The sequence below is a fragment of the Cygnus atratus genome, chromosome 15, assembly GCF_013377495.2.
Source record: "Cygnus atratus isolate AKBS03 ecotype Queensland, Australia chromosome 15, CAtr_DNAZoo_HiC_assembly, whole genome shotgun sequence".
NCBI classification, from domain to species: Eukaryota; Metazoa; Chordata; class Aves; order Anseriformes; family Anatidae; genus Cygnus; species Cygnus atratus.
Window position 1 is genome coordinate 11,333,425 of NC_066376.1, and position 18,138 is coordinate 11,351,562.

General features: G+C 50.0%; 1 protein-coding gene across 4 annotated transcripts in view; it reads left to right on the forward strand.

Annotated features, from left to right (window-relative positions):
- The first annotated feature begins 215 nt into the window (after window positions 1–215).
- AXIN1 (axin 1) overlaps window positions 216–18,138 on the forward strand; it is an 83,756-nt gene continuing 65,833 nt past the window's right edge. Inside the window, exons 1-2 of one of the 4 annotated variants that reach the window (XM_035548941.2) lie at window positions 216–481; window positions 2,607–3,575. In XM_035548941.2, coding sequence (XP_035404834.1) covers window positions 2,698–3,575 — 878 coding nt within the window. In that variant the 5' untranslated portion in view covers window positions 216–481; window positions 2,607–2,697. Of the gene's footprint in view, window positions 482–2,603; window positions 3,576–18,138 lie in introns of all 4 variants that reach the window. The other 3 variants (XM_035548940.2, XM_035548943.2, XM_035548942.2) reach the window with 3 other exon arrangements.

The window sequence follows — 18,138 nt, forward strand, 5'->3', positions numbered from 1 at the left end:
CACATGCCTCGGGGCACCGAGAGGCGGCGGGCTGACGGCCCCGCTCCCCCGGCGCGGGGGCTCCGGGCAGGGCCTGCGGCAGGCGCCGGGTGCCCGGGAAGGCTGCAGGGGCCGGGGCCGGGGCCGGGGCCGGGCCGGGCCCGCTCCGCTCCTCCCCCGCGGCCGGCGGCGCGGCCGGGCCCGCAGTACCGGGCGGGGGCGCGGGGGGCGCGGCTGAGCCGCTCTCCCCGGCGCTGCGAGGCAGCGGCGCAGGCGGAGCGGTGCGGGGCTCGCTGCTCGCCGTGTCGCCGCCAGAGCCAGCGGCCGCGGCCATGGGCGTCCCGGGCCGCCCGCTTTGTGCCGCCGCCGCCGCCGCCTCCTCGTCCCCGTCGCCGCCGCCGCCTCCCCCCGCCGCTCCGGGCCGCCGCCGCCGCCGCTGCTGAGCCGCATGGGCCGGGCCCCGCGCCGCCGCCGCCGCCGCTGCCGCCGCCGCACCGTGCGGGTGAGTGAGCGGGCGGGGAGGCGGCCCCGAGCCCAGGCCCTGCGCCGAGGCCGCGCCGGAGGCCGCCGCCGTGCGGGCGGAGCGGGGCCGCGCCGGGCGCCGCCGAGCCGGCGCTAGGCCGCCCTGGGAGCGGGGGGCGGGCGCCCGGGGCGGCCCCGGGCCGGGCCGGGCCGCAGGGGGGTGGCCGGGGGCGGCGGGTCCAGCGGGGGCGCTTCTTCTCCCGCCCCCCCCCCCCCCCAGCGCTCGCCCCCCGGAATTGCTCGGGGGCGGCGGGGGGCAGCGAGCGGCGGCCGGGCTGCGGCGCGGGGGAGCCCGGGCTCGGCGGGGCAGAGCCCTGACAGCGCCGGGGCTGCGAGCGGCTTCCCGGGGAGCCCTCGGCGGCGTGCGGGGCAAGTTTGAGCGGGGCGGGAGGCGGCGGCGGGGGCGGCTCCGTGCGGTCGCCGAGGGCTGCGACGAGCTGGGGGCCCCGGCCCGGGGAGGTGCCCGGTGCCGGCGGCTCGGGGCCACGCCGCTCCCCGCGGGGCCGCTTCCCACGGGCATCCCCGGGGGGCTCCGGGTGCCCGCTGCCGCCGGGGGGCCGCGGCGTGCCCGGCCCAGCCCGGCCTGGGGTCGTGGTCGGGGAGGTGCCGAGGGGAACCCGGGGCAGAGCCCCCGCGGGGACCGGCAGCGGCTCCCGCTGCGGCGGGGGCACGGCGCAGGTAGGGCACGAGGCCTCCGGGCCTCGCGGCTCCCCTCGCCCCTTCCCGAGGCTGCCGCTTTTCTCGTGACACGCAGGTCGGCTGTAAGGGCGGACCTCGTGCTTCCGAGGCGGTTGGTGGCGGCTTTCGGTTCGGCCGAGAAGAGGAACGGGAGGGAAAAAAAGGCAGAGCATCCAAAAGATGTGTTCATCTGGGTGCGGCGAGCTCTGAGAGGCGGGCTGAGCTCGAGTGCGTGTTCCCTGCTATGTTTTCATGTGCAGTGGAGTTAATCCAGTGCAAGGAGTAATTTGGCAGGCAGCTGGTGCTTCGCAGTTTTCAGGGCCTTCAGGCCGGTGGTGCTTGGTAGAACAAGACTTTCGCTACTTTCAGGAATAGAATGGCTCAGTTGGAATGGAGCTTCAAAGATCATCTAGTCCAGCTGTTCTGAAACGACTGTTACCTTGTCTAGCAGTGAAAGCAGCAGCCCAGGGACTGCCCTTCTCTCCCCACACCTCCCATCCTCCATGTTGCCTCACAGCCCTTTTCTTGACATGTTGTATATGATCAGATTTCCTTCTTCGGGTGATTCTCTCATCCTTTGATGACCTGAAATTTTCCCAGGCTCACAGCATGCACTGTTGTTAGCTTAAATGAACCTTTGCTAAATGGCCTCTGTCTATGAAAAACGGTGCCAGACCTGAAATCCTGTACTAACATGCCCATTTGAAGCAAGAATGTTGTTCGCATGCCCAAAATATTGGGGTCAATGATGCATTTGGATTCCCCTGGAGCAAGATGAGGCGATGCAGTGCATTTCTAAAACGCAAAGAGGAATGTTGCGGTGGTATGTCACTTGAGTGTACAAAAGCCACCTGTGTTTGGTTAAGGTGTAATCTCAGTTTTGGTACATACTGGATATTCTTTCGGAATATTTTTCACGAGCCTTAATGTAAAATCCTGGTTAGGGATGAGAATTTCCTAGGCTGGTATCCAGATAAAAACATACTGCCTTGATGTGCCTTGGTACACGTGCTGTCCAGGTAGACTTTGCAGAGAAGTTGATCCCAGTGCAGAAGCTGGCACGTGTCTGTCCTGTGGGCTGTTCACCGCTTGGCACCTAAGTGTAAATCTCTTGGACACAGTGAATGCCAGATCCCAGATCCTGAAGAAACACCTGTAATGTGAAACTGGCGGCTGTTACTGTACCACCAGTGCTATCAGTTGTGGCAGATGCTAGATACAGTTTTGGGATATTCTCTGTCATTTTTAGAGGAAGGAAGAGGGTACCTGTTTCATCCTGATCTCTGAAATTGCTGAGAGCTTTGTCATTGATTCTGATGAGAAGGGGGATTCGGTACAGTAATCATGCAGAGCAGTATCAGCAGCTTGTAATCTTAGAGTGTTTGTTTACAGTGCTTAACATATTTCTTTCTCATCTGTTTCAGCAGAACGAACTTGTTCACCGTGGAACTACAGATATCGGTGATCTGAGGTCTCAGCTCTTCCCCCTTTGTTCCTGTGTGAGCAAACGCCAGAAAAATGAATATCCAGGGGAAAGGATTCCCTCTGGACCTTGGAGGAAGCTTCACTGAAGATGCTCCAAGGCCGCCGGTTCCTGGTGAGGAGGGTGAACTCGTGTCCACAGATCCAAGGCCAGTTAGCCACGGTTTTTACTCTAGCAAAAGTGATGTTGTTAGAAATGAGACGTCCACCGCAACACCGAGGCGCTCTGATTTGGATTTGGGATATGAGCCCGAGGGGAGTGCTTCGCCAACTCCACCCTACCTGAAGTGGGCTGAGTCGCTGCACTCCTTGCTCGACGATCAAGATGGTATCAATCTCTTCAGGACTTTCCTGAAACAGGAGGACTGTGCGGATCTGCTGGACTTCTGGTTTGCCTGCAGTGGCTTCAGGAAGCTGGAGCCATGCGTGTCCAATGAGGAAAAAAGACTCAAACTGGCAAAAGCCATTTACAAAAAATACATTCTCGACAACAATGGCATTGTGTCCCGGCAGATCAAACCAGCCACAAAAAGTTTCATAAAAGACTGTGTCGTGAAACTACAGATTGACCCTGACATGTTTGACCAGGCCCAAACTGAGATTCAGTGCATGATAGAAGACAATACCTACCCTTTGTTCCTTAAGTCGGATATTTATTTGGAATACACAAGGACAGGTGGGGAAAGTCCAAAAATTTACAGCGATCCGAGCTCAGGGTCTGGGACAGGTAAGGGGCTACCTGGTTATCTGCCCACTCTGAATGAGGATGAGGAGTGGAAATGTGACCAAGACACCGAGCCTGAGGCCAGCAGGGACTCTGCACCCTCGAGCAGGCTCACCCAGAAGCTGCTTTTGGAGACGGCAACCCAGCGCGCCAGCTCGACGCGGCGGTACAGCGAGGGGAGGGAGTTCAGGTACGTGAGTGCAATGGCAGCGCCCCTGCTCTGTGCTGCCTCCAGGCTGCCCTGAGGGAGCTGCTGTGAGTTCGAGGCGCTTGAGAAAGGGAGGACATTTGTTCGGGAGTGCTTGGGGCTGGCTGAGCATCAGCATGGGTATGGGATGGCATCACATGGATGTTAGGCTGGAATGCAGCTGTATCTGAATGCAATGCAAGTTATTTTAAGGGTGTCTTTGGTCGTTCCTGTCCAATCCTTCTGAATCACCTCTGCAGCACGTTCCTCGCTGCAAGAAAATGCTCCTGAATGTGGTCTGGGTGTAGGTGGGATTTGGTGGGCAGTGCAGAGCTGTGGGCAGTCCCTGTGCACGCTGAGCGAGTAGAGGGAGCTGCAGTTTCAGGTTGGCTTTTAGCCTGCAGCGGCACAAGGTCAGCGTTCAGTTGTAGGAGCGCAGACGAGCGAAGCTGGTGGTAAAACTTCTCCTTGTAAATATACAAGGAAATTGTGATGAGCCACAACAAGAGGCTGCAGGAAGCTTGCAGGAAATACCCTAGTGCCTGTAACATCTATGTGGGTCAAATGGGGTTCACAATGCTCCCTGAAAATGGTATAACTTTGCACACAAGAGGTCTCTGATAGCAAATTCTAGCAGTGTCAAAGTAGGAATCACCAAATCCAGTTAAAATCGTTCCATGTTGCAGCTTTTTCCCTCTTAAAATTGCTTTTTCCCCTCTAAATAATTGCTTTTTTGTTTTGTTTTGTTTTTCTAGAGGAGTTGCACGGTTTTGCAGTCTGTGTTTTTTTTGCTGGGTCCCCCACCCATTTCTAGCCAACATGGATTTTGAAACTTGCTGAGAGCTCAGTTAAAATTCCAGACAATTAACTTAGCGGGGAGTTCTCTGGGATCAATAAGTGTGTGTGTGTGTGTCTAACCCTTGCTGAATCAACAGAACGCAGCTAGAACACATTCCTACTTTTTTTTTTAAATAAAATCTCCTTATTCTAAGACCTGCTTAGGCTAAAATCTGTCACTTTGTGAAGATTACGAAATGAAGGAGCTGAAGTGTCCTCTTCAAAGCCGCCTGTCTCATGAAAAGCATTTCTGTGTTTAATCTCCCTCAGCCGTCCCTTTAGGCTGGCAGCTGGAAATGCATCCCACCCTGTGCAAGGTCTCAGCGCATTTCAGATGGTGAAATGTTTTCATTTTGATTCCTGTTTTCTTACAGATTTTGAGGAGGGGATGTTGCATGTGAAACTCCGGAAAAAAATGGGAATTCATGTGAACTCCTGCTGTTTTAATCAGGAGTCTGAAAAACAAAATCCCGGGGTCCTGGGACTTTCCTGTGGAGTTAATAAAAACCTTGAATGTTTCTTAAAGTGGGTTTTGAACGAGCGATTGGGTACTTACCATAAGTGAAGGATTAGAAAAGCCCACGATTTAAGTATCTTTTTATTTAGGTGATAATGGCTTTAAGATTGAAAATAACTGACTTGAGTTGTGTTTAGTTTCCGTTCTAGAGCGGGTAGCAAAAACCTACGTGGAATACTGTACTCCTCAGGTCAAGCTTCAGGAAAAAAACGCAGTTTGCCTGTTACCTGAATATATCTATACCAAATTTTAAAATGGTTAAGAAATGTGTTATGGAATAGAAGTATTTTGGAGTGAAGTTCCTCAGTCTTGGGCATTTTCATACCAGATTGAACAGTGTGAAATAAACCTTTACCTAGGGGATGGAGGTCAGAAAAAATATATTACTATTAATTTGTTGTGTCCAACAGCCTGTCATTGTGGCTACAGACACTCCATTGACCTGTTGGGTAAGGAGTCATGGAGGTGTTTACTGTTCTCACCAGAGCAGGAGTCATTTCTGAGCCTGGAGTCAGTAACTGAAAATAAGTGATTGGTTTCTTTAAATGTTGGTAAGTCAGCTGCAGAAGTGTCCAGAGCGTCACTGTGCGAGATGCTGCAGAACGGTGTAGTCGATGCATTTTTTTCTAAAATTCTGCTAAGATACTAATTTAGGAGTTGATTGTTCATCTTTGTGCTAGACCTTGTGGTTGAAACAACTTGCTTCCTGAATGCTGTATAGAAATAGCTGCCTCAAACAGACTGTTTTTTAACCGGTAGCGTCTTTATCCTGCAAGCATTTTTATTTACTTTATTGTGTGAGTAAGTGTGTTGGAAGCTGGTGGAGCTGCTTGCAGCAAGAAGCAATAGCTGCACAGACCATTTGTAAGGAAGGGTCCCAATTTATTTTGAAAATTTCCACAGTTTTTGTGCATGTGTGTGGAAGAATTTCTCATTTCTGTTCTTGAGGGAATGTTGAAATAAGCTGTTTCGCATTATATCTGAAGGCCTATTTAATCTTCCCAAGATTTAACTTCTATTCCTCGGCTTCCATGGAAACTCTAAATAAAGAGAAGTCTGACCAAATGTAATAGAAGTGTTTCTCTGTTAGCAAATGAGCATCTTGAAACAGCTCCAAACTTTTGCAGCAGAAAGTTCATAAATCTTAATGCAGTACTTGTGTGCTCGTGAGAGTGAAAACTGCTCAAAGTGCAGATGACGATGCGTTACCAGTGTTGGGTGTTTTGAAGGTGTGCGAGTGTGCATGTATGTGAGAATATCCCGAAGCGAAAAGCATCACTGTTACCCACTGTGTTTTTGTATGCGTAGGAAGAGGCCAATAGTCATTATAGTTAGGCTCCTGCAAATTAATTGGACATTGGTTATGGATCAGTGAACTTCAAAGAGGGCAACCCCCGAAGATCTTGGGCATTAACTCACAGCTTCCGAAACCAACACTAACATGGTTGTGAGCACGGCTAAATCTTTCATTAACCTTCTTTTGACACACTGGGACTGGGTTTTTCAGATACGAAGAGCAAAAATTAAACCCGTGCCCCAAAAGTGCCCTGCAGGCTGGTTTTCAAGCACTCCAGTAAAATATACATGTCCTAAAAATTTGTGAATTTGGGACGTGGTGGCCAAACATCACAGCTGCATCTTTTTGTCTGCATAGGTTTTTTCTGTCCTCTCTTTAGCTTTACATCAGAAGGGTTTCCACTCCTGCTTCCGAAACCTGCACTCCCAAAGCTCTGCGGGGAGCAGCGCTCGCAAAGGTTGCCTTTGCTTTCTTTCCGTGGTGGAAATAGAGAAGCCCACACGGTGTTACGTGTGAGCAGCTCTGCCTTCTTCGGACGGCCAGGCTAGAGATTTGGGTTGGTTCTGCCCCTTGTTTTGGTTCTTCCGACAGAACTGTCTCTTTGACAGCCTGTACTTCGTAACGGGGCACGCAGAGAGCAAGTGGAGAAACAGCTGAGGGAGGCTCTAGCGGGATGCGACAGCCTCTAGCCTGAGACTTGCCTTAACCTTGGGAGTAATGCGGGGCTGTGCGAGAGCAGCAACGGAGCCTGATTCAGGGAAGGTGTGGGATCCCTGCTGCTTAGGGTGCAAAACAGGCCGACGGTCATGAGTTTGGCCTGCCTCGGGAAGAAGCTGAAATTTAGCTGGCAGACCTGACTTTGAGGTTCGCTGCTTCATTCATAATTAAATATTAAATTGCACGCTTCTGACTCAAAAGGAATTGGTGCTAATTGTGCCGAGCGAGCGGAAGACTGGAGGTGCAAAAGTCTGTGTCCAGACGAGTTAAGGTGCGCGTTAGCGCCCTGCTGGCGCTGCTTTTAATGGCAGAAGCAGCACGTGCGCCTCTGAGCGAGGCTACTGGAGCGCCAGGAGAGGTCATTTGCTTGGAAAAAGCTGCAGACAAATATTACGCCTGTATGGGATGGCAGAAAGAAGAGTTCGGGGCTTGGCTGAATAAAGCTGTGGGTCTGACAGCACAGGGCCTGGGCCCGAGCCTTTCCTTTCTGTGCCAGGGCGCAAGACAAGCGTGGTCGGTCGCGAGCAGAGGGCAGTGATGGAGGCTGCATCCGAGAGGAGCAGCAAGGTGCTCAAGCGCTGTCGATAACCACAGGGCAAAGGCCAGGGCTCTGGGCAGACCGATGGAGGTATTTGGAGATGAAGTAGCCGAAGCAGCCAGAAGTGCTGTCCACCATCTCCGCCTGACTCGAATGGCATCTTTCTATCTCATCGCTTGTTCTGTCATCTGTTTCTTTGCCTCCTTAATCTCTTTTAGTGCTGTGTGACATATCATGCTGCTTAGGAAACGCTGCTGATGCCCGCATGGTATTTTCTTGATAGCTGATGCTGTGGCTGGCCAGGGAAACGTTTATAGGAGTGTCTGTCTGTTTTTTAACATATTTAAAGTTTCAGTGGCTTGGGACAAGCCTACCGGGGAAGCCACCTCTTTCCTTCTACAAGAGGACCTGTCTGTAGCAATTCTTCTGTATAATGGGCAGAAGGGCCGGTGTGTTACACCAGGTGCAGGAGGCCGGGACTCAAAGCTGCGGGTGCGTGGCACCGTCCTTGGGGTGCTGGTGCTCGTTCGGTTGTGCTGGGTCTGTGGGAGTCGAGGGGCTGATGCCAGGAGCAGTATTTGCATGCCATTTCAAATAATTTTAACATTAAATTCAATGTTTACAATTTAACATTTCCTGAACTTTTTTTTTTTCCAGTTTTGACCCTGCCTTTCTGGCAATAATTTTGTGCAACCTGAAATCCTAGCTAATGTCTTGGCTTGGATTAAAACTGCTGGGCCCGTAACACAACTTGTAATTGTTACAGCCCACAACAATGTGCAGAGCAGTGGCTATTTCCAAATAAAAAAGAAAATAAGTCGTAGAAAGAATAGTTTTGGTTCTGCATCATTCTTGAGAGAAGTTACCGGTTCTATTAGGGTTGGTAGGGTCTGATGCTGATGGCAGAAAGTGGTGATTTTGTGACTGAGAGAGCTGTAAGATACACAAGACAAAGATGGATTGTGTTTTTGCACAGAAGTTACGCCAGCTTTTTTAAAGACATTGTTAAGCTGATGAAATTTCTGCATGGAAATGCTTACATTAACAGTGTAAAGTATTTATACTGGCGTTTGCCAAGTTTTAAAATGGATTTTATTTGAAGAAGAATACCTTTTGTGCCCACAGCTTTGCCTCTACACAAATCAAGATGAAGAAGTGGTGCATTTGTTGTTTGGTTATGGATCAGTAGGTTGGCTTCTTTGTAAGGACAGTTTAGCTTTTAGCACTCTTTTATTAAATTAATAGCACTTTCACCCCTCCTCCAGCTACCTTATTTTGTGCTTGAGTTTTATTTGGGTTAGAAATCTTTTCTTTTAAAAGGGTGAAATTACTGTGATCGTACCGAACCACTTTCAGACTGGTCTGGTTATCCCGGTGTTCACAGATGGCCACCACCAAGGAGTTCAGGGCTACATCAGTGGAGGATCAAGGGGAGCTACACCCCCCTCTTTCTGGTGCTGGTGAGGCCATACAGGGTATACTGGGTCCAGTGTTGGATCCCACAGATCAAGATGGGTTTTGAGAAACAAGAGAGGAACCAGCAGAGAGCTCCTGAGGTACCAGGGGTGTAGAGCCAGCAAGGAGGGCTGAAGAGAGCTGCCTAGGCATGAGTAGTCTGGGATAATTTACTAGCAGTTTACAGCAGTTATAAATATCACAGAGCCAAATTCTCCTTGGTAGTCGCAAATGATGGAAGCAGCAGCAGGCATGGATTGCAGCCGGGGGGGTTCAGGTTGGACATCAGGAACAAAAACCTTCCCGAGGAGCACGGCAAAGCCCAGAAAGAGGCTGCCAGAGAGGGGGGGGATCTCCAACCCTTGAGGGCTTCACGGCTCGGTTAGACAAAGCAAGGCCCACCTGGTCTAGCGTTGATGATGGTTGTCCGCTGAGCCAAAGGCCTCCAGAGCCCCTTCTACCCAACTCTGAGGTCAGAAATCACAAGAGACTGTAGGCAGCAAACTTCTATAAGCAGTTTAATCTAATTCTTTTAAAGATTTTTTTTTTCCTCTTTTCATGTGTACTTACAATGAGGACACAAATCATGAAGTACTGTAGTTTGAGGATGAGGTTGGAAGTCAGGCTGGTTCAAGTTCTGCTCCGTTCAGAAGGAATTGGGTACGAAAAAGCTGAATGAGAAATGAATCAATCCCAGAAACTGAGAAGTGTGCCCAGGAGGTGGGCCACGTGGTACACCTTGGTTTTGATCTGCAGTTCAACTTTAACTTGGCTTTATGTTTTAAGAGTTCCTTTGTTGTCTCTATAATGGACTAATCCCTTGAATAATTAGTTACTATTGGACATTTTAAAAGTGACTGCCTCTTGGATCTGTTCTCTTTAATAGTCCTGGATTTATAGTCCGTTCTTTAATAATCCTGGATTTATTAACAATCAGAACAGACTGTGAAATCCTGTTAGGCCAGGCTTGCTTGGTGGGAAAAGGACTGCAAAAGATGTGGGAGTGCTGAGGGGCACACGCCGGCCTTGTGTTAGGGTAGGGCTGTGGGCATCCCCACAGATGTCCAAAATTCTGGAATACGTGAGCCAGGGCCGGCTCACTGTGTGCAGGATGGAAAGTCAAGTGTGTGGGGCCGCTCGAGCTGCGGCTTTTCCTCTTTGTGCTGCGGAGCTGGAAGATGGAAATACCTGCGTTCCTTCTGATACTCCATCCACTGCCTTTCCCTGTGTGTGCAGCACCAGCCCACCTCTCTGCCCTAGGAGCTACTTGTAGTAGGAATATCCTTGCTGGCATTTAACCTTTTGTTTCCCCAGTTTTGCTTCGGTTCCTGTCCAGCTTGAGCGCACCTTTCCAAGAACCAAGCAAGAAGCACTCCGCTCCGTGCGTGCTGCGTTCAGCGGCTGCCTGCTGGAGCATGCTGCTGGCGCGTCCACCCCTGCATTTGGCACTTCAGAAAGTGCTCCCAGGGGTTATGGCCCGGCGGCTGCCCAGCACAAGGCTAGTCGTGCAGTTCCTGTGCGTTTAAAATAAAACATCAGCCTCATTTTATTAGAATCAGCAGAGAAATCTGGTTTCGGATGTGACTGTATGTGTAGTGTGGAAAATTGCTGTTTAATGTCTCAGAACAGGGGTGCTCATATCCTAAATCAGTTCCTGGAAATATCATTGCATTATTAGGCTCATCCTCAAATCCATTAAGCAAATTAGAGTTAATCGGCCAAGTAAAAGAAGAAAGATCTTTTGCAAGGCCCTGCCTTCTGAGCCTCCTGGAGAAGCTGTAGCAATATTTTAATTTTCCGTCTGTCAGTGAATGTATTCAGTCGCTTCACTTCCTCATGTGGAGGATTTGAAATTAGAAACTGAGGTTAATTATCTGCATTAAATGAAATACGTGAAGACCACAAAAGCAAAAACCTTCACAATTTGGCATGGTCCGTTAAGCTAGACAGACTGTTTCAGAAGGCGAGGGGTTATTTTTCCTTGTTTTGTTCCGATTGAAGGGTTTTAGTCACAGTAATTGAAATGATTAAAAAGTCAAATTGCTTGTGAATGTAATTCCGAACATCTTCCTGAAAAGATGTGACACTTGGTGAGAGCCCCAGCAGCGGCTCTGCTGCGGGCTGGGAGGCGTTTGCTGTGCCGGGCCCAGCCAGGCCGCAGCAGCGCGCGCGTTTCGCTTGCGAGCGTTTTGGGGCCGTTTCCGCGTGGGTGAGGCCGTTTGTCGGCAGTGGCTCGTTATCAATCTCTTCCGTGACAAAGGCCTGTCATAACTTTGCTGTTTATTTAGTGGCGGCAATTTAGAAGTCGGACAATACTGGAGGAGTGCTACGGTTTTGAGCGTATCAGATATAAAACAAGTCTGACACCATCAATCTCAGTGCCAGTAATTAGCTAAGTGCTGCCTGCTCCACTTGGAAGAGCAGCTTCATAGCATTGGCATCTCCAAACGGGACCAACGTCCTGCAGACGCCCCGTCCCATGGTGGGGAGCTGCTCCGGGGCGATGGGTTTGTCACGGGGCTCGCTGTTTTCTGCAGTGTGCGTGGGGCTCAGGCTCCGGCCACTCCGGGAGACGTTCCCATTGCTGCCGGAGCGCTCCCGAACAGCAGGAAGTTCCACGGCGTCTTAGTCGGCACATGGAGGTTTCTTTTTGCTGTGTGTCTCAAGTGAAATTTGAGGATGGAGTCATGTGCAGCCAGTTTCATGGGCATTTTAAAACGCTTTAAGTTCTGGAGAAAACATAGCTGCCAAAAGCACCGTACGCTTTCTGTGATCTGGTCCCTGGACTTTGTTACTCAGGACTGTGCAGGGCAAAGTGCTTCTCTAAGCTGGGGGACCGCTGCGCTGGTTGGAAGGCAGAGCGGCCCCTTCTGAATTCCCTGCTCGTCCTCTGGGCACCTTGGTAGGGACCGACCCTGCTGGAGGCAAAGATCTTCTTGTTCCCCTTTGCCGTGCAACACAGCGAGCTGCTTTTCCGGGAGTTGTACTTGGAAATTAAATTGTAGCAGGTCACGCTCGTGTGGAAAAGCAAAGCTGTGGTCACTCACTGTCCCGGTCCAGGTTCTTCTCTGTTGTAAGGCAGTGATGAATCTAAGTAGAACCGCTGTGGTTTTAAATCAGAGTATCCAAATTCTATAAAACCCACATGGAGATTGGATTTTACCTCTGAAGACTCCGGAGTACAATTTTCTGGTAAGATCTGGAATTGTTTGGTGCCAAGGCCCCCAAAATACAGCCCATCCTTAAAGTACCAGCTGTTAGAATATGTTATGTTCGACTTCTTTTAATCAAAAACAGGTAGAGGCAGGAAAAAACCTCCTTGAAATACCCTGCTGAAATGGTCAGCACTGGGACCTCTTATTAGTCCCTGGGCTTAACTCCAGAGCTAAGGACCAGGAGCTGCTGGGTTTTATTCTTCCTTCTACCCCCTATCCCCACATCTTCCCTCTCCCATCATGGACCGAGGGAGTCTCAGACCTCTCCCTCTCTCCATTTTCTGTTTTGTTGTTGTCATTTGTTTGTTTGTTTGTTTCTGTGGGTATAGTACTCTGTCATTCTGTCTCCATGGTGTGTTCAGATGACTGCTAGTGCTGGACGAAGGAGAGCAGTAGGTGTGAGGAGATGGAATTGCGTTTTTTTTTCAGCAGGCCACATTTAGTGTCTTAGCTCTACTGGAAAACCATGCCTTTGCGATTCAACAGATCTGCCCCTTTGAATAATTAATTTTGGTCTTTTTCTTGGCTGGCAATCAGCTTTTCAGACTGGGCGATGTTTATCTGGAAGAGTGGCTTCCTTGTTCTGCCGCTGCTCCTAGCCTGGTCCAGGCGTTGCTTTGGGAGCTCGGGCCTGCGCGTGCATTCATGTGGCATTGGTCATTTGATAGTTGAGGACCTCTCCAGGCTTTCATAGGAGAAGCACAACTCAGAGCCAGGAGCAGCAGGGTCTCAGAAGGGCTCCTGGGAACTGGCAGGTAGGATCCGAGACGAGAGGCGCAGCGACCCAGTCCCCTGCTGTAGCTGCTGGCTTTGATTACCTTTATCTTGGACGTGCTGCACCGAGGTAAAAGCCTTGGAACTGTTTGGCACCAGACATGCAAATGAATGCGGGGCCGAAGTGATTGCTGCCCTTGAGGATCCCAAAAGAGGAATCAACAAATAGAAATTATTCTATTAGCAGGAGCAAAGTTCACAGGTTAACTGTCGTGTCAAATCAATGAAATACAGCCTTGATCTCCTGCACAAGGGCTTTATTGTGTATAAATAAGAGTGCCCGAGCAAAGACATCAAGATCTTGCGCTGCAACATTTGCGGCAGCGAGAAGAAAAGGAAGCTCTGTACAGGCTGCATCATGAAATGCCTCCTTCGGACATTAGCTTCATTCCTGCTTCAAAAGGTTGTAAAACGTGACCTTGGAACCTTCTTGCTCTCCTTATGGTCATACCCGCATTGAATTTCCACAGGGCATGGGGTTTTTTTTGTGTTGTTTTTTTTTTAATTTTATTTTTTTAATAAAAACTTAAGGTCTTTTGCTAAGAAGGCTTGTCTTTGTACTTTTAATTCAGTCCATGTGACTGTCATAACATTTATTCCTTAGGAAATGAAAAATGTTTCTTCTTGAGCAAAGCCACTAAACAAAGCCGTTGGGTGCGCTGGCAAGCTCAGGTGTGCGCAGTGTGTCTTGCGCTGATCTGCAAGCACCGGACTAAGACCACCACCCTTCATTCCTTGGTTGCTTGATCTTGGTCTCTGCCAGCAGAAGAAAAAGCAAAAGCTGCCTTCTTTGTTGTGGAAGTATTTACATTTAATGTGCTTTTGAACATCTGCACGTTCAGGGAGACTTTGTTTTCCTCTCTTGGGAGAAACTACTTTGAAAAGGCTCGCTCTCCTCTTCGAGGCGCGCCAGTGCTGGAAAAAATAGATGAGCTTGAAACGAGATGGAAACAGGCAGCAAAAGACGTGTGTGCATGTGTCGCTGGAGTGCAGGATTTGTCACGTTGTAAAATAGCATTGTGGTTTTCCCCTCGAGACGTATGCAGCGAAGTATGTGACCTGGGGGCGGTATGAATGCTGGCCGCTGGGGGAACCAGCCCCTGGCAGAGCATCCTGCTGTCCTGGCTGGTGGGGCCGGAGGAGCCTGCTGAAGCTGATCCGTAAACTCGCCTCCTTCCGCAGAGAGGAAACTTCCCAAATGGGCATGGGAAAAACTTTCCTTTTTGTAATCCCCGAGATAACAGGTCATACAACTTCACCCAGTGCGATTCTTGCACAATAACTTGTGGTCAGGCTGAAGTGTCTATTTTAGAAAGGCATCCAAGTGATGGGAGGTCATGCAGCATTTTTGTTATCTCTTCCTGTGGTTAGTTACTCTCACTGCTAGCAGTTTGTTCCTTAACACTCGTTTCAATTTTTTGCAGCTTTAGTTTCAGGCTGAAGTTTTAGGGTTTTAGGTATTTTCTGGGTTTTAGGATGGCTCTGTTCACTTAGAGACTCCGGATACCTTTGCATGTTTGAAAAAAACTACTGAAAGGGTGTGAATGCTCTCCCTAAGTGGCAGAAGCTTTGTTATGGAAGGCCCTTTAGTTTTATTAGACTTTTCAACCCTCCAGTCGACTGTTAAACAAGCCTTAGCTTGTCATGGTTGACAAACCTTAGCTCTGGTCTCAGACCTAACCTACCAGTTTAAAAGGCAGGTAGGTTTCTTTTGTGTGCAGGTTTCTGGGTGGGGACCATCGGCTTCTAAGGGAAATTAACTCGTGGCCTCTCTTTCCCCCTCCCACCTCAAATAAATTAGGTTTTGTGTTAACTGTTCTGTCATTTCCAAACAGCAAAAGGAAATGTGAGCCTGTGGTTTAGGACCTGGGCTTTCTGCTGCCTGAAGTACTCAGCTGAGCATTGAGAGTGCAAGTAAAGAGAGATGTGTAATTGCAAAAGCAAAACCAAACAAAAAACAAACAAAGAAAAAAAAAACAGCTGCATGAGCAGTGTCAGCAACTGAAGATAAAATGTAGGAAGTTTTTTAGAATGATTCATCCATAATTATTTAAAAACAAGTTAAATTTATTCTTAAGCATTGGAGAAGAGTTCCTGCAAGCCTGGCGTTTGCCGTCTGTGATGTTTATACACCTGAGTAAATGCCTGTCTCAGCAGTTTGTTGGTGTTGCGCGCTCCAGATCTAAATCCCTTCAAAGGTAAACCCAGCACACCTTTGTCTCTGCCGGGGTTTCTGCCTTTAAAGCTGAAGCTCGTGAGGTCAAACCAGTCATAGCAGTGGCTGACACTAGGACAGGCAGGGTGCCGTGGTTCACACCATTTTAATAACTGTTTCATGCAGATTTGCTGTCTGTGGGTTGCCTTGTGTGCTCTCTCTAGGATGCAGCAGACTGGCAGCTTCCTTTTGAACCAATGTGAGGAGTGTTGGAGGGCATGGTGCTTTTCTTCGTGGCACGTCGTTGCAGGTGCTGGTGCTACCTGCTCAGCTGGGCAAAAGTTGGTCTTATTTTCAGCCCCCTGGTATTCAAGAGAAGCTAGCCTGCACCGAGAGGCCTTTTTCAAATGCTTCTCTTCCTCTGATTGCCAGGAAGCTGGAAACGTGCTGCGCCGAACTGGCTGAAAATGGTTCAGGGTGGCTGTTGTTTTTATGCTAACAAAGCACTCTGCCCAGCTCACTGGCCCAGATAAGCAGCCGCACAGGGCAGGGCTCCTGCTCACGTGGCCGGGGAGGGCAGCGTGCCTGAGATCACCCTAAACTGCACTGGGTGTCACCGCAGAGCAACGCCTGGTGGTTTCGTCAGGCCTGGGGTGCATTTCTCCTCCAGCGAGAGGCACAGTGCAGCCTTTCGCCGTGCTCCGGGCCGGTGGGGCAGGGGTAGGAGCGGCAGGGTCTCGTGGGACCACCGTCTCGAGCTGCATCTCTGGTCTGGACAGCGCTGGGGCAGTTCACCGGTCAAGCTCCACTGCTCCATCACGCTTCTTGTGAGCAGATCTGAGGAAGGCAGGAACTCCGGGAGCAGCGGTGCTTGTTCCAGCCCCGTTCCTGCTAAGTCTTGCTGCCCACATCTGCAGTTTTAGTCAGGAGCTCAAGGAGGCTTTTCCGATCCTGCAGCAGTCTTGGCAGAAAAGTCATCTGGCCCCATCTTGATATATTTTCCTTTCTTGATGCGGCGCTTGAGCTCCTGTCCAGGGGAGCCTGCTATCCCTTGCAAATATCGTTGCCTTGTGTTTGGCACTCCCAGGCTGGGTGACGTGGCTTGTTGGAGCTGCAGTGGGTGAGCTGATATTCCATCAATTGTACAGGGGAGATGCTGGCCTTGCTTTCCCACAGGTCTTCCACATGCTCGGAAGGGTAGATGCCTCCTACAGCTGAATTTGCCTCCCCAAAAGTAAGATGCATTTGAGAGTCAGCAGTTGCTTGGACTCAGCAAGGTCATCTGAGTTTTGGTCCCTGATGGTGATGCCCTGAGTCAGCTCTGAAAGGACTGCTCTCTTTCTCACCCCATGTTGGTTCTTCTGTGTCGAGCCATCAACCACATCGCCAGCAGTCAAGCTACAAGCAACCCTTTTTCCTTGTTAATTGCTGTCTGTGGCTTGGCACCGGTGCTGCCAGAAACCCTCCCAGGTAGCCCATCTTGGGCTGTGGACTTGGGTGTAGTGCATTGCCTCAGGTGGTATGGAGTAGGATAATCCTCTCATTTCCCAGCTTTGGAAATCATCCTGGAAGCCTGAGCTGAAGAAAGAGGGTGGGACTGAAGCCAAACTTCTTGTTCCAGATGGGACAGTAGTGGCAGGAACACCTATTGTCCACAAAGGTGTTGCCAAGCCACAGAAAGCAATTAATAGGGAAGAAAAATGTGCTTCCTTTAAAACTTGAATTTTATAAGTAGTTTTCACTTTAAAATTAAATATCAAACATTGATATACCAATTAGGTAAAATCAGGATTGTAAGAGCAAACATCTGAAATCATATAATAACTTGTATAGTTAGCAAGTTAATAAAACCAGCAAGTTTCTCAAATGGGATTGTATTCAGTCCTGAGCAATAGCTGAGTGTGAACAGCATTTGCACCATCAGCTTACTCAGCCTTGGGCATGGAGAACAAGCAGAGCAGTCTGTGAGGATGGTAGAGAGATCTCTTTCTAATCACATTGTTGCCAGCACAATTGTGGTAGAAATAGTCTGAAAATAAATTTTCCACCTGTTTTAGGGTCAGCTTTAAGCTTTGCATATCTAAACTCTGTTAGATAAGCAGTCATCCTCTTCAGGTCTTCAAAAGGTCTTCACAAGCCCTCCCTTTCATACGGGGACCCCGACATGGTTTTGTGCTGAGCACCCGGGGGGGTGGGAGCAACCCCAGGCAGGGGCAGGGGGTAACGGGGGGCTGCCCTCATGCCCTGCAGCGGGGAGCTGGGGCACTGGTGCTGGCATGCAGAGATGGGAGCACAGCACCGGCGTGAGGAGTGGGGTACATGGTAGAAAAGGGGGGACGTTGCCACACGGATTTGGTGGGGTCCTGTTGGCCACATGAGCTGTCAGAAGCTGTTTCAGGTCCGAGTGCCCTCTGAGTCCCAGAGGAGTGCCTTACTAGCTCTTTGCTGTTCTTCCTGCCTCCAGCTTCCCACGTGAACGAACCGGGTATGTGTCATTTCTTGGAGAGAAGTGTGGTGAAGCTCTTCCCATTCTCTTTCAAGCGTATTGTTGGCTTTCCTTGCGTTAATCCTCCCTCCTTGCCCTTCCATCGGTCCTTACGATGCAAGATCAGAAAAGGCAGTTCCAGTATCTCACCATAGTTGATGATAATTTTACTTTTCACCAGATCTCTTAAAATAGGCAGGCTCTCAGTAAGTACATTGGCCGTGGCCACCTTACCTGGTGTTGACAGCACTCCTGGTCCGTGCAGGAGGTTGGACTACTCGAGTCATCCGGAGGTCCCTTCCAACCAATACTTCTGTGATTTTAGTTCTTAAATAACTGTCAAGCAGATCCTTACCTGTCACATGCATGTCTTATGGACTTCATCAGCTGCTATGCAACCCTGAGCCCTGCAGAACTGCATCTTCTTACGCAGCTGCAGTAATCGCACTAACAGCTGGAGTGGTGGCCTGGAGACAGGGAGCCATCATTGGAAAGAGTCGTGAAATACTGTCAGAGCTCTGCTCTGAGGTAATTCCAGCAACCCACGCCACGTGAACAAGGAAAAGGAGTTCTTTT